This window comes from Pteronotus mesoamericanus, unplaced genomic scaffold (assembly GCF_021234165.1).
Source record: "Pteronotus mesoamericanus isolate MK-2021 breed Mesoamerican mustached bat unplaced genomic scaffold, CSHL_Meso_final contig_84, whole genome shotgun sequence".
Lineage (NCBI taxonomy): Eukaryota > Metazoa > Chordata > Mammalia > Chiroptera > Mormoopidae > Pteronotus > Pteronotus mesoamericanus.
This window is the reverse complement of record NW_026555267.1, coordinates 595500-610606: the sequence shown is the minus strand read 5'-3', so window position 1 is coordinate 610606 and position 15107 is coordinate 595500. Positions and strand designations below refer to the sequence as shown.

The window sequence follows — 15107 nt, the reverse complement described above, 5'->3', positions numbered from 1 at the left end:
AGAACCGCAACATTCAACGCCCGTGGGCTGAATCCCGCGCCCCTAGGACACCCACGAAGCCTGGCTTCTTCCCTGCCCGTGTGTCTGGGGCACCGAGAGAGAGCCTGACGCCAGGCTCACCTCGTTCCTCACCTGGGAGAACGGGGCTGAGTTCCCCCAAAGGCCCAGCCAAGACGAACTGGTCCTGATTAATAAAGATGTGACCTGCACGCACCCATCCGCCCCGTTGCGTGCAATCCCTGAGTTTGTTTCTCGCCGCGCAACGGGCTGAGGAGAGGTGGGGGGCGACAACATAGGTCGCCCAGAGGCTATTTATTTTCCTTTCCACTCAAACCCTTCCTCTCCAAATCTCGCTTGCAAGCTGCCTCCAGCCCACGGGGGTCGACAGCGGCCCTTGAGCCCCCAGTCCCAATCCACAGGGCTTGGCTTCCCCATTCATTATTGATCATATTTTATAAATCCAACGCCACACAATTTTTTCCACATTACCGGGAGCTGTGGGGAGGCTGCCCATCTATTGGCGGAGAGGACGTCACGTGGGAGGGGTCACGTGGTCCAGAGAGGAAAAAGGGGGTCCTTTTTGGTGTAAATCTGGACTCTAATTCTGTAATATATCAAGGAATCTCGTAAAACCGACACTAAAACGTCCCTGCCTACAAATCATCCGGCCAAATTATGAGTTCATTGTATTATGCGAATGCTTTATTTTCTAAATATCCAGCCGCAAGTTCGGTTTTCGCCACCGGAGCCTTCCCCGAACAAACTTCTTGTGCGTTTGCTTCCAATCCCCCGCGCCCGGGCTATGGAGCGGGGTCGGGCGCTTCCTTCGCAGCCTCGATGCAGGGCTTGTACCCCGGCGGGGGGGGCATGGCGGCCCAGAGTGCAGCCGGCGTCTACGCGGCCGGCTACGGGCTCGAGCCGAGTTCCTTCAACATGCACTGCGCACCCTTTGAGCAGAACCTCTCCGGGGTGTGTCCCGGTGACCCCGCCAAGGCGGCGGGCGCCAAGGAGCAGAGGGACTCGGACTTGGCGGCCGAGAGTAACTTCCGGATCTACCCCTGGATGCGAAGCTCAGGTAACGCCGCGCACCGAGCCGTCCCGAGCCGCAGTGGCCCGGGCACATTCCCCGGAAGGCGCCCCCTTTCCGGCCAGCTGCCCCTTTGCACGTCCACAGTGCTCCCAGCAGGAGGTGGGCCCTGGGGACGCGGCACCCCCTTGACCGCGACCCGGCGCGCTGCCTCCACCCCCATTTTTGCTTGGTGCTCTTAGGCTCGCTCTGCTTCCCGGCGGATCTCTCTCTGCCGACGCCGCGGCGCTCCGAGCCCCCAGCTCGCCCCCCACTCTTCCTCCCGGCCTTTTAGCTTTAAATATTTATCAGCCAAGCCGGCACGGGCTGGAGACGAGGCCGTTTGTCTTGCGGAGGAAGGCTGGGGTTTGCAGAGAATAGCCATTAAGGTCCTCCCCCCTCCCCTCTCCCTTCCCCCGCTGGGGAGCTTGGCTCTGGGTGTGTCCCCCAGTCCCGGCTCGGATAAGGTCTAGGGGAGGGGGCTGCAACACGGAGCAATTCTCCCCTCCCCCTTCCTTCCCAGCCAACCCTGCTCCCCCATTATTCCCTTCTGGACAATTAGAGGTGGGCTCTAGAGGCCTGGCAGGAGGAGGAGGTATGAGAGATTAGGATCCAGCCTGGGACACAGAGCCAGAGAGGCAGGTGGAAAGAGGGGGCGAGCTGAGGCCAAGAGAGATGAGGCCCCTGACCCCCCAGTGAACTTGGGAAAGGGGCAGCAAGGGAACTAGAGAAAAGGGCAGAGGCCTCATGGAAACACAACTGGCTTCCTCAGGTGCCCTTCCTAGGGCTCCTAAGCACCCTGGAGAACTGGCCAAGTTTGCAGGTATTATTCCAGAAGAGTGAATGTCCTCCTGGGGGAGGCACTAGGACTTTATGGAGCCCAGTCAAGCGTTAGAAAGTACAGGACACTGAACCAGTTGCTGCAGGAACCCCAAGAGACCAGGTGCTCCATTGGGTTTCCTGACAAAGGTCTTTCTCAGACGACCTTCCTAATGCTGCCCTAGGCTCAGTGGCCAATCCCGAGGTCCCGAAGGCCCCAAGCCTTGTGGTCAGAGGCTCCCTGTCCAGCCAGGGTTGAGGGCCAGGAGAAGCCCAGCTCTCACAGCATCAGTATTGGTGGTCACGGTCCCCACTCTGTAATTCAGCTGCCTTTCCAGTTGATTTATCAAAGCCCAAATTTTTCTGCTCGTAAACATTTCAACTTGGCTTTTATCTGACTTGAAATTAGGGCCCCTAGTCCCTCCTCCCACAGGCTTCTTCTCTGGAGGGCTGGCACCAGCACCTACCCCAGTAAAACCTCCCCCAAGCCTCCTCAGGGTTTGGGGCCTAACCTGGGAAGCTTTCGTCTGCCACTCAGCCCCCACCACCTGGATATTCTGTGTTCCACCCCAACCCAAGCTGCTGCCTGTACTCTCCTCCTGGGCCTTCCTGGAAGCCCGAAGGTTGCTTGGAGAGCTGGGTTGTCTGGGCAGGTGGGCAGGCGGGAGAGCCTGGCCCTGTCAAAACCTCAGCCACTCGCTGGAAAAGAGTCATCAGAGGGCAGCTGCTCTCAGGCAAACTCCGTGCTCCAAGGAAATCTGCAAATTCTCTCCAGCTCCTCATTTCACAACAGGCTGGGGGGAGGGAAGGAGGGAAAGGACTGGACCTGTGAGGGTTCTTTGTCTCCTTTCTTGGGGTGGGGGGTGGATAAAGAACTCAGGCCAGACCTAGAGCCTTACTTCAGGGTCACTTGCATGGTTTCTATTGTCCCTACCTCAAAGACCGTCACAGCCAGCATCCAAGAGGGGAGGCTTGGGGTCCCTGGTCCTGGGGGTGATAGAAGGATCAGCCCCTGCATTCCACATACACCCCTTTAACAGCCAGCAGTTTAGATGGTGGGTTCAGAAGCCCTAGACCAGAAGACTTCTTGACTGGGAAATGGGAATATTTGCTTCTGGAGGCCTGTAAAAAAAATGCACAGTGAGGAAGAGGGCAGGCCCAGGCTGGAGTATGGTAAGTGAAAATTTGGTTTAGTGGAAAAATGGATTCTTCCAACCACTGACTTCAAATCACATACAGGGCCTAAGAGAGCGATGGGAACTCTCGTGGCTTTATTTTCCCGTACGCACTGATTTTTTTTTTTCCTCCCTAAATATTGGGCACAGGGACCGACCGCAAGCGAGGCCGCCAGACCTACACTCGCTATCAGACGCTGGAGCTGGAGAAGGAGTTTCACTACAATCGTTACCTGACGAGGCGGAGGCGCATCGAGATCGCGCACGCGCTCTGCCTCACCGAAAGACAGATCAAGATCTGGTTCCAGAACCGCCGCATGAAGTGGAAAAAGGAGAACAAGACCGCAGGCCCCGGCACCACTGAACAGGACAAGGCAGAGGCCGAGGAGGACGAGGAAGAGTGAGGGATGGAGAAAGGGTAGAAGAGGAAAGAGATGAGGAAGGGAGAGAGGAAGAAGCCCAGCTCTGGGAACTGAACCAGGAAACTCAAATCAAATGGGGGGGGGGGAACCCTATTTAAATGAAAAGCAGTTAAATTTTTTGTAAGGAGAGAAAGTGAAATTTTGTTTTCTTAACACTGAAAAAGTAACTACCTATAGAAAAGTCTGCCGGAGGGGGGGGGGTTGTTTTGTACAATATTTGAAGGACATCATCTACCTGTTCTATAGCTTTCTGGAATTTGCCTCCCCTTTTCTATGTCGCTATTGTAAGGTCTTTGTAAAATTATGCTGTTTTGTAAGCCCCCTTCTTTGACGCTCTCTTCTGTGATCTGTGGGTCTGGACTAGCGTGTGTTGTTCCCTTGCCCTCGCGAGCATCCCCCCCCCCCCCCCCAGTAGCGGCACTGAAGGGGCCTTAGGGAGCCCTAAGGACCCACTAACTCCATTGTCCCCTTTGTGCACCTGCCCTGCCCGATGCTCCTCGCTCCCCCATCCCTGTTACCCTCTTTACATTCTACGTGTATCTGAAGAATGCAGAAATAAAACACAATTAAAAAAAACAAACGGATGCTCTATTTTCCAGGGAGGGGTGAGGGTTAGCCATGCATCCCAGCACCCCTCTGTTGTAGCCTCTGCTGCTGGCCCATTTCTGTCCTGGGGTCTGCTTTTATTCATAGTGCCCCTGCTCTGGGGGTGCCCACTGGTGAACCCCGACATCACACACACATTCCCTTTCCTTTTTTTTTTACACAGAGTGACATGCACACAATCACACATATTTACAGGCTGATGCACAAATAAATATATACATTGTCACCTACAGTCACAAAGAAACACTCATATTCATATGCTCACAAATCCACATGCAGGCATTCATGCATCCCAGCTCCACGCCCAGACACATGCATTTATGTTCACACACACTCACAAGTAAACACATTCACACTCACTCACAGATGCATTTATACATAGCAGTGTACATTCACACATTGGTTTATAAACACACAGATTCACATCCCGCCCCTCCAGTAAACACATTCATGTGCCCACATGTTCAATCACACAGATTCACAAAACAAAACAAAACTAACCCCTTACAGTTCCACAGACTTCCTCAAACGGGCCTTCAAGCCAGACTGGGGGCTGAGGCCGGTCGGCCAGGACACACACAGCTGAAAGGCAAAGCGCTGGGCCCCGGACAGAAGAAGAGTAGAAAGAGAAGGGAGATGACCACCCAAATCCACTCTGATTCCTGGGCGCGCTGGGCTGAGGCCAGGCCGGCAGCAGAGAGACCTGGAACGGCCTTCAAGCCAGGGCGCTCCCGGCTGCCCGCTCCCTCGGCAAATATTTTCCGCAAGAGTTATTAGGTTACTTTATTTCCATTTATTTTAACTTTCATTTATTTATATATATTCTAAATTTACACGGTGACCCACATAAAACTTTCCAATGGTGGGTGGGGGTAACCGAGCCGAGGGAACGAGAGCCGGGGCGGTGCGAGTTTACCCAGTTCACCGGCTGGTGCGGCCGCATCCCGGAGCTCGGAGCCTGCCGCGCCGCCCGCCCCGGCTTCGCCGGCTTCCTCCACGCCTTTCGCCCCGGTCTCGGCGCTTCCAGCAACCTGGAATCTTTTCCGGAGCACAGAGAAAGAGAGAAAAAAGAAAAACATTTCAGGAGAAGTTATTTCGTTTCTAAATTTGGGCGCTAGTAGCTTAATTCAAAAATACCGTAGTATTTCAGGGGGGCTGGGAGACACGAGGTGAATTTTGTTGTCCTTGTGGTTACTTTTGCTCCAAAAAATACTCCCTAATTGAGGGACAGAACCCCGGAGGTTGGCGTCTACGCAGCTAGACCTACGGAGCTAATTTTTAGTATTTATTCAATTCCAAACCTTGGATTACTTAAATTTAAAAAACAGTATTTGGACGGACTGGAGAAAGAGGATTGGAAGGGAAGCACGTTTTAGAATCGGGTTGACTTGAATTTGTAAGTCAAAGGCCCCTAAATCTGCAGTTTCCCCTCCTAGTGACCGCGCAGCCCCCTGGAGAGCACAGGGAGTTGCCACTGGGAGCCCGAGCGCGCGGGCATTTGGGCGGCGGAGGCAGGGGCGCCGCTTTAGCCTCCTCCAGTTTCTGGGGTGCAGAGGAGAGAACCCCGTTGCTACACTGTCTATCTTGGCCTCCATCGGGGCCTCCTTACCTTCCTGGGGGGAAACTAAGCCCTAGGGGATCTGGAGCCCCCACATCTGCAAAGCCGCATGCTCACAGGTGGGGGTCCCGCCATCAACAGGGCTAAGAATGAGGGGCGTTCAGAGGAGCAGAGGGGGCTCGGAAGCTTTCATTTTGCCTCGATGCGAGTGGCACCTCTGAACACCAGCTGCTGCTCCGGACTCCCCCCAAAATTGCCTGAGAACAGACCCCGTATGGAGTATTTGGGGTGATTTTTACTAGAAGAGGGGGCAGAGCTCTTGTGAGAATAGGGAGGTTCCCAAAAGAACCCCCTTCCAAGCTGGACCCTTGTGGCTCCTCAACCTGATTGTCTGCACCCCAAATCTCTCTCCCTCTCAGATTGGGGTTTTCCCAAAAAGCGAGAAGGAGAAGAAAAGAAGATGGCGACTGAGAAAAGGGTTGCTGGTGGAGCAGCCATGAAGAAATGCAATAAATTCCTTGTTGTTTTATGAAAATTTACAACTTTGTGATAGAAGTTTATGAGTGGTTGAATCCAGCGATTGGCCGGCGCCGGTCATGTGGCCGGGCGATCGTGAACATGAACTTTTTATCATTTCCCTGGTGGTTATAATGCAGCATTCTTTTGGACACCACACCTAGGTCGGAGCACTGTCGTCCTTCAGGGCTCCAGCCTCTTGATATTTTTATACTTCAGTATCAGTTTGATAAAGCAAAAGAGAGAGAGAGAGAGGAAGAGAGAGGGGGAGAAGAAAGAAGAGAGAGAGAGAGAGAGAGGGGGCAGGAGGGGTGGGAATTACACAAAAGAGAGAACCAAAAATAATTTAAATTCCTAAGTTAATTTCTTTGCTGATCTGGGATTTTAGTCATCATGGAGGGTAAATGGACAATCTGCCCAGGACTGCAGCCTGATACCATTTTTCAAAGCCAGAACTTACTTCATTTTCTATGCAAATATCAGAAAAGCGAAACACCCTCTCTCCCAAGTCAGAGAAGGGGAAGCGACGGCTCTCAGGTTGGGACAATATTATCTGGAAGATGAAGCAGAAACCGAACGCTCTTTTTTTCCCCCCTCCTTCCTCCCCACCCCTTTCAATCGGAGGAAAGGAACCTCAAGGTCTGCAAAGGTAAGGGAGATTCTACAATTCTCTTATTATTTTGCCTCGATTTTTGTAGGTGGGGCTTGGGTTTGTCTCCCCCCTCCCCTGTCCAAGACGGGGCTGAACCCCACCTCTGGGTGCTACAGGGAGAGGCTTCCCAAGAAATTCGGTGGCAGAGAGAGGGGTGGCTGCTTCCTGGAGGGGGAGCCAAGGCAGGGAAGATGGGAAGAAGAACCGAAAGAGGCCACGGAACGGAGGCGAGCTCTAAGTCGCCTGTAAGCTGGGAGGAGAGGTTCAAGCGAGGGGGCTGCCAAAGAGAGGATGGGGGTGTCTGAGCTTCAGGGCACCCGCAGAAGCCGGTTGCTAGGGCCTCTGTGGATTTGTGCCCCCACCCCCTCCCTCCCTCCCTCCCTCCCTCCCTCGTTTCCGCCTCCCCCAGCTGCCCCCGTGTCGCTCTCTTGCCCGGTTCAGGTATCGGCAGTTTCCCCGCAGCATTGGCATGAGGGGCGGTGGCGCTGAGGGACGTCCTGGTCTCTGGAGGGCCTGGGATCTCCAAAGAGGCCAGCGAGGGCTGGGAGGCGGCTAGAGAGAGACAGAAAGAACAATTTTCAGAAAAATGCTCATTACCTCCCTTCGGAGACATTTCTGAAATTAAATGGCTGTAAGTGGAGGCACCCAAATCGAGGGACACCCCCCAGGAAGCCTGCCCGACAATGCCCAGGTCTCTCGCCACTCCCACAGGAGGGAGCCTCGCTCTGCAGGGAGAAAATTTTGTGGTTTTTAACGCGGTAGGTTACAGTGTGTTGGTTTCTGTGCAGTATTGATTCTATTACAGTACTTGTGTTTTATTGGTATGGGGGTGTGCGGATTTCGGTGGAGGAGAAAATTGCCATGTGTGTGTCTGATGTCGAAACATTTCAAACTTTCCTAGATCCAAACCTGGTGATTGCGAAGAAGCTGTTTAGTGTGTTATTGTTTTAGGCTTGTAAATGAATATAAAAAAGAGAAAGAATATTTTACAAACCCAATTAGGGGACTTCACGGTGTCCGGACTAGAAAGCTGCCTGGCGCTGAGCTCAGAAAACTAGTCCTTTCCCTCCGGCGCCTGATTTCATTCCTCAGCCAGGCCTCCTGGGGGTGGGGGTGGGGGAACCTTTGGGCTAGAGACCCAGACTCCTAAAGTAGCTGGTGAGGTGGAAGAAGGCTCCGTCTCTGGGTGAGGACTTAAAAATAGAGTGAGAGGACTTCTGAGGAAGCTGCACACCAAGAGATAAGCGACTTTGGGCGCGGACGGTAGGAGAGACTGATTTAGTTTGATTTGCACGATTAGGAGATTGCTTTTCTCTTAAAGACCAGACACAGAGCGTTTAGCCTCAGGCCTCTGGTTGCCAAGTGATTGCGGGGTCTGGGGGCTGTGTATGGGGAAATTGGCCTTCTCAGTTCTGAACTGGGAAGAGAGGGACTCAGCCACCACTTGTGGCGCGGGAGGGGGCCCTCAGAGGCCCAGGTAGATGTCCTCCCAGCAGGCCGGGACCGGGCGCCCACAGGGACTCTTCGCTGCGCGTAGCCAGAGAAGTTCTCGGTCAGCACCCACGGCACTTGGAGCCTAATCTCAAAGGGAAAATTCCCCAAACCCACCCAGACTAAAGGTCTTTTTCTCCTGTAGCCTCGGCATGGTATAAATCATCCCTTAGACAGTTTGCTGTGACCCAAATTATGCGGTTTGCTGCCATCTACCGTCCGTTCGGAGACATGCGGCTTCGGCGCCGCAAGCCCCGCGACGCTGCCTGAATCGTGCCCGACGCCTGGAGCCTGGACGCTCAGCTTTGGCGGGATTCGTGGGACTTCGGGCCCAGATTGTCGCTTTCCGCTGAATCTCGGTTCCGGTGCGCCTGTGTGTGGATTAGAGAACATGTGTCCCCTCCTCCTCGCCCTCTCCATCCTGGCTCCAAACCTGGTGGCTGGCTGGGAAAACGGCTTTTTCTAGGGCGTATTTAAAGAGGACTAATACTGCATCCCGCGGGCAGGGGGCCCTGAACGGGCGAGTCTTCACCCCCACCGCAAGCGCGCGAGGGGATCGTCCGGGCCGCTCGGGAGACCCGAGGCCAAGGCTGTTCAAGGTTTATTTGGTTTTCTTTTCTGCCAAGGGAGGGGCTCGTAGAGGAGGCGCCGACCGGCCCGGCAGTTCCACTCGGTTGTCAAAAGACAACCGGGTCAGTGTTCTCCCGGTTTGCTGGTGGGTCTTGCCAGTTCTTTGGCTGGTGAGTCCGTGATGAAGGAATTGAGCCTAATTTTCTGGAAACTGTTGGTGTCTGAAAGTGAGTGTGGGCTCTCCCTTATTCTCGATCGTTTCGAGCGAAATGGACAAATGTGCTATGGGAAAAAAATTGGGAGTGGGTGTAAAGAGCAATCACGAAGCAATCAAACCATTGTAATTTCCGTTCCTGCCGTACCCCTCATACGCGCTTAACCTAACCGCTTTCCCAGGAGGGCGAGGGTCCGCGCCTGTGCTGCCGCGTTTGAATATTGGCCCCTGTCTCACGGGTTACTGATTAGCTCGGGCTTTCAAGCCGCTGGAGGAAGCTCTGGCCATTCCTTTCAAGGTGCTGTGGCCCCGGTTCCTGGGCGGGGGCTCCAGGAAATTGCCTACGGTGCCAGGCAGGCCGAGGTGTTACTAGGGTCTGGCCTGGAGCTGGAGGGGCTGCCGAGGTGGAGCGGCTCCGTGGTGCTGAGGGCAAACGCCAGGGCTACCGTCCTCCCCCCCTCCCCGCGCCTTTGGCGCCTCAGGAGTCTGAGCCTGGGCCGCAGGGGCAACGCTTTCAGCTATTCCTCAGCGAGAGTGACTTTCCTGAGATTAGAAGGCCCGGCCCAGGGCGGAAGGTCCCGAGGGAGCGCGCCCCGAAAGTATTGGGCCCCTTGGGGGGTTTTCTTGTGGGCAGTCCAAAGGACAGGTAGGGAGGGGACGGCGTTTAGTACAGAGGGTTAAAACACTTCAGGGCTCTTAGGGTGCCCGTGGACCTGGGGGGAGGGAACCGGGACAGCCAGCTGAGTGCCTAAGCCTTCCCCACCTCCAGCTCCGCGACGAGGTCGTTCATTTGCATAATGGAAATGAGGTCTTTGTACCGAGCTCTGGACCGGCCCGTTTTAAGGCCTTGTCCCATATAAACAGCTCCCACCACAAAGATTGGGAGCCACCACATTACTCCCTCTGGGAACATTTATATTTCCCAAGCCCAGAGTATCAGAATTGGGTAGAGGTGTTTTCATTTGCCACACCCCAGCCAGAGTTGCAAGTGGGGTGGGGGAAGGTGCCCGCAATCCAAAGAGCTCAGGGTCGGGGGAGCTTTGTAGCTGAAAGGGGAAGCCTGGACAATGTCTCAGTCCCCCCTCCCCTCTGCACATGTACAGGCAAATACCCCTCCCTGAGGTTGATGATACAGGAACACTTTCCTCCTGAGCTGAGCACAACTGAGGCATTTCCCTGGGAACTGGAATGTGTGTCCGTCCACAGGGCTGCAGATTTGCAGTACAGAAAACTACAGTTACAAATCCTGCCTGTGGGGTTTCTTGTACAACCCTTGTGTTGTGTACTCAAGAATTGGTACACATTTATATCCACTTCTCCCTACACACGCTCCCTTGTTGAGGCAGGGAGAGACACCCCAGAGGGGCCGACGACTGTGCCTGCTGTGTATTTACGTATTCCCCCTTGGAGACAGACAGACAGACGCGGCAGTGGACGGAACCACAGACAGATTCGTAGAGATCTGGCTCCAGAAACCAGGCGGCCTCTGGCCCAGCTCTGCCTGCCTGCTCTTTCTCCCAAACAAACGGATCAGAGGAATAAACGCTCATAAATACCTCTGGGCTTAGATAAGAGCGATGAGGCGCTATTTCCTTTCATGCTGGACTACAGGCGCCCAGGCCCTGCCTTTGCGGCTCCATCTCCCTACGACAGGCAACCTGCAGAGGTGAGGTTAATTTGGAGCTGTGACTCTAAGGCTAAGGCGATTATTTTCCTGCTTCTATCACAGGGGAATCTTACTTTGTCCAGACTCCACAGGCCAGACCACACAGTCCTAGGATGGGGACACTGTGGCCGGGGAGCGGCAGGGAGGTCTGAAGCCCAAGGCCCAGCCTCAGTGTCAGGGAGGGGGGTGCACATGGGCACTCTTCCATCCTGCTCATCTTGCCCAAATGCTCCTCATGCTTCTGTAGGAATGGGCCCAATCGCAGCTAGATTGGAGCATTTATGAATCCCCATCACTAGGAAGCTTGAGTTTACTTTTCTTAAATCTTGATGAAACGACTGTAGAGCCTGGCTAGAGAGGGGTTGCCACTTGGCCATGAAGGTGCAGCCTAGAAGCTATCCCGAGTTCAGGAAGCCATGTAGGCCCACTCTGCAACCAACCCAGTTCCCACCCTCCGTCGCCAACCCCAGCCCTCTACCATTTTCCTTTGTGTCTTTTACCATCTTTAGTGGGCAGAGCTGGCCCACAAAAAGAAGCCCAAAGAGCCAGGTACAGTGGAGGCTCAGCCTGTCTCCTTCATCAGATTTTGTCCCACACCCAGGCCCATTCCCAGCTCAGGTCCTCAGGCTGTCACTCTTTACTGCCTGGCCTCCACGTGCAGGTCAGAATGTTGACAATACATTGTGGCTCAGTCCTCCAACCTGACTTCAATGTTCACTTTCTTTAGATGAGAGAGCTGGAGACATACACTCTCTCTCACACTCAAGCTTGTAAGGCAGTAAAGCTAGTGATACAGAAATGAGATGGGGCTGGGAGGGGGCTGTACAGATGCTGAGAGAGACAGGGAGCGGTGAGCATCTGGAGAGGGGATTAGGGCTGATAGTTGTAAGCTGCCTGCTGAGTCCCCTGGAGAACCCCAACACCACCCCCCTCCCTATAAACCTAAACCAGAATCGAATCCTGGGAAATAAGTAATTAAAAACAACAACAACAACAACTGCCAGCTTCTGGAGAGACTTGGAAAAAGGTACGAGGGCCCCTCTCTTCCCGGTGTTTCTGATGCCCTCAAAAATCAGGAGGGTTTGAGGACCCCCAAATTGGAGGAGGACCGAGGTCTTTCCTATACCCACTTTCTGAGACAACCTTAATTCCTAAGAATCTGTGGCCCAGGATATTCTTCTGTCTTTGTGGGTAGGAGGTGGGGGTGAAGGTTGCAGGCAGGAGAGGGATCAGACAAACCGAGGCTGGGGGAATGCCCGTCACACCTCCTCTCCTTATCCCCCAGTGAGGGGAGAACTAGTCCCTTTCTCCAGTGCCCCTCCCCAGGCCAAGAGCAGGCGGCGCATACTGGAACCAGGTGAGACGTCTTGGGCAGCTGCAGCTATAGCCAGCCGGGAAGCTCGGAGCCTAGCTGCAGAGCCACAGGGAGAAGCTTGGGCTCGGACCCTCCTCCCATTCCCCGGCCTTCCATGTCCTCTGGGCAGCAGGCTGTGACCTGCCTCTCAGACCATGAGAGTTGTGGAGAAGCAGAAATAATAATCCGGGACTTGGAGGAGACAGAGGAGATACAAGAACTAGGGAAAAAAACGGTTTTCAAAACCTGAGAAGGAGACAGTTTTTTTTTTTTTTTTTCGTCTCTCTCTTTCCAAAAACGATGCTAGTTAGCGGAGAACTCCTCTTCAACCAACACAAAACCAGAGAAATAAACCTTCTCCTTTGGCTCTCTCCTAGCCAGATGAAGATTCGAGATTCAGGGGTGGTTATCCGCTCTTCTTTAAGGGAATGGGGCTCAAGCAACGCAGGGGTTAACTTTTCTGAAAACACAATTAACTTTTTCCTATCCTGCGTGGAAAGGGAGGGATATATTTATTTAATCACTGGGGGATGGGGTGGTCTCAGTGCAAAGCTCCCTCCTCCCTCAAAGGCACAGACGCCTTTTTCCGCAGATCCTACGTAGGTGGAACAGGACGGGTCGTGTTGTTGGGGGGGTGGGGGGGAGAAAGGAGAAGGAGAAGAAGGAGGGGGAAAAAAAGGTTGATAGGTTTGTGCGCGGGTCCCTCGTGCGGGCTGCGCTCCTCCTGGGTGCTATTTGACAATTCCTGCCTCTGCCATTGGTCAGTGTTGGATCAGATGGTTGTATTTCCTTCTGGCCCTCACTGGCACCTCGCCATCCCCCCTCAGCTAAAACCCAATCTCAGATATACTACTAATAGGCTCGGCGCTCGGACTATAAAACACAACAAATCATAAACCCGGCGGAGCAGCAGCGGCCGTGTGCGCCTCCCTCCCAATGAGTTCCTATTTCGTGAACTCCACCTTCCCCGTCACTCTGGCCAGCGGGCAGGAGTCCTTCCTGGGCCAGCTACCGCTCTACTCCTCCGGCTATGCGGACCCGCTGAGACACTACCCCGCGCCCTATGGGCCCGGGCCCGGCCAGGACAAGGGCTTTGCCGCCTCCTCTTATTACCCGCCGGCGGGCGGCGGCTACGGCCGAGCGGCGCCCTGCGACTACGGCCCGGCACCGGCCTTCTACCGCGAGAAGGAGTCGGCCTGCGCGCTCTCAGGCGCGGACGAGCCGCCCCCCTTCCACCCCGAGCCGCGGAAGTCCGACTGTGCGCAGGACAAGAGCGTGTTTGGCGAGCCAGAGGAGCAGAAGTGCTCCACGCCCGTCTACCCCTGGATGCAGCGGATGAATTCATGCAACAGTGAGTGAGAGTCCGCCGTTGCCGTGAACCTTGCGGGCACCCACCCTGGGAGATAGAACTAGTGAGCTTCCCATTCTCTCACTGGGTGCGGGCTGGGCATCTATCTTAGTTAGGATCCAAGGGAAGATGGGGGGCGCCTGCACTGGGTCTGCTACTCTGTCCTTTTGCCCCCAGGAGTTACAAAGTTTGCAAAGTCCCAGCCACACTCTGAGCCAGGGAAGCGAGTGGGCTCTCTGGGCCGCCAGGCCAGATCCGGGACTTCGGGTCAGGGGTCGCAGGCAAGGGCTTGGCTTTCCCTTGCGCCCTTAGTCCTAGTCGGGTCCCCCACCGCACGACTGTTCCATTAAAAACCGAGTGCGTCACGGGAAAGGGGGCGGCGTGACGCTGGCAAGGAAGAGTGGAGCCTGTCCCGGACTGTGGTTCCCTGGGGGTAGGGGGCAGGGGAAAGATGTGGCACCAGGAAAGGGGCAGTAGTCAGAAGAAGGAGGGAGAATGAGAAGAAGAAAGAGGGGGGAGCGGGCGGAGGGGAGAGCGGGAGAACCAGGCGCCTGGGTCTCAGGCTGGATTATTTGTCGGCCTTAAGTCCCAAATTGATGTCCATTAGCGGGACACGAGAGTGAGAGCCGTTAATGCCGACTATGGATCGATCCACGTCATTACGGATTAAGGGCTGGAATCTATCACACGGTGGTGGGGGAGCCACACGTTTGGAAAGAAAAAATTGCAGCTAGGAAGAGACACACCTGGTCGGTACTTCACCAGCCCCTCCCCCTAGGCTCAGGTGGGATTTTAAACTGCTCCTCCCATCCCCCCACCGAGAGTCCAGACTGGAGGCGCAGGCCGAGGAGGCCCGGAGGGAATCTGGAGGGGGCGCTGCAGGGAACAGCAGAGTAGAGGCTGGAGTCCATGTTTGAGGGTCGAGTGAGGAAGGGGGGCTCTGACCCTGGTGACCCCAGGCCTCAGCATCTCCTCTCTGCGTAACAGGTTCCTCCTTTGGGCCCAGCGGCCGACGCGGCCGCCAGACCTACACGCGCTACCAGACCCTGGAGCTGGAGAAAGAGTTTCACTACAATCGCTACCTGACACGGCGGCGGCGCATCGAGATCGCGCACGCCCTGTGCCTGACCGAGCGGCAGATCAAGATTTGGTTCCAGAACCGGCGCATGAAGTGGAAAAAGGAGAGCAAACTGCTCAGCGCGTCTCAGCTCAGTGCGGAGGAGGAGGAAGAGAAACCAGCGGAGTGAAGGCGCTGGAAAGGGAGGGGGAACGCGAAGGGAGAGGCCCGTGGGGAGCTGAGGGCATCGAAGAGCTTGAGAAGGCTCTGCGGGCGGGCGGGGGAGCCCGGGGACTTGCTCTCCAGCACAAGACAGGCGGGGCCCAGCGCTCTCCTGAACGCCCCCATCCGCAGAGCTCTCGCTGGGCGCTGGAAGGCCGTGCCGCCTGAGGCCACCCAGCACCCCTCGCGCCCCCTCCATCCCCGCGGAACCCGCCTCAGCCACATCAGGCTCCCCCGCGTGAGAACTAAGGACTGGACTCACTTGATGTTTCCTGGAAGCAGAGCAAAACACTCTTGTCCGTGTCGCGTCTCATTTCGTCCATGTCCCCTGTGCACGGTTCAATGGTAGCTTCGTAGTCCCCTCAGCAGGG

General features: G+C 55.2%; 2 protein-coding genes across 2 annotated transcripts; both read left to right on the top strand.

The window, feature by feature from the left end:
- The first annotated feature begins 675 nt into the window (after positions 1-675).
- On the top strand, positions 676-3500 carry HOXB7 (homeobox B7). Its single transcript, XM_054585511.1, has 2 exons — positions 676-1075; positions 3211-3500. Exons 1-2 carry the CDS (start codon positions 676-678, stop codon positions 3462-3464), a joined length of 654 nt encoding a protein of 217 aa, XP_054441486.1. The 3' UTR covers positions 3465-3500.
- A 9545-nt stretch (positions 3501-13045) lies between these two features.
- On the top strand, positions 13046-14704 carry HOXB6 (homeobox B6). The gene is made up of 2 exons (XM_054585509.1): positions 13046-13460; positions 14445-14704. The coding sequence occupies exons 1-2, from the start codon at positions 13046-13048 to the stop codon at positions 14702-14704; spliced, it is 675 nt and encodes a 224-aa protein (XP_054441484.1).
- Positions 14705-15107: the final 403 nt, after the last annotated feature.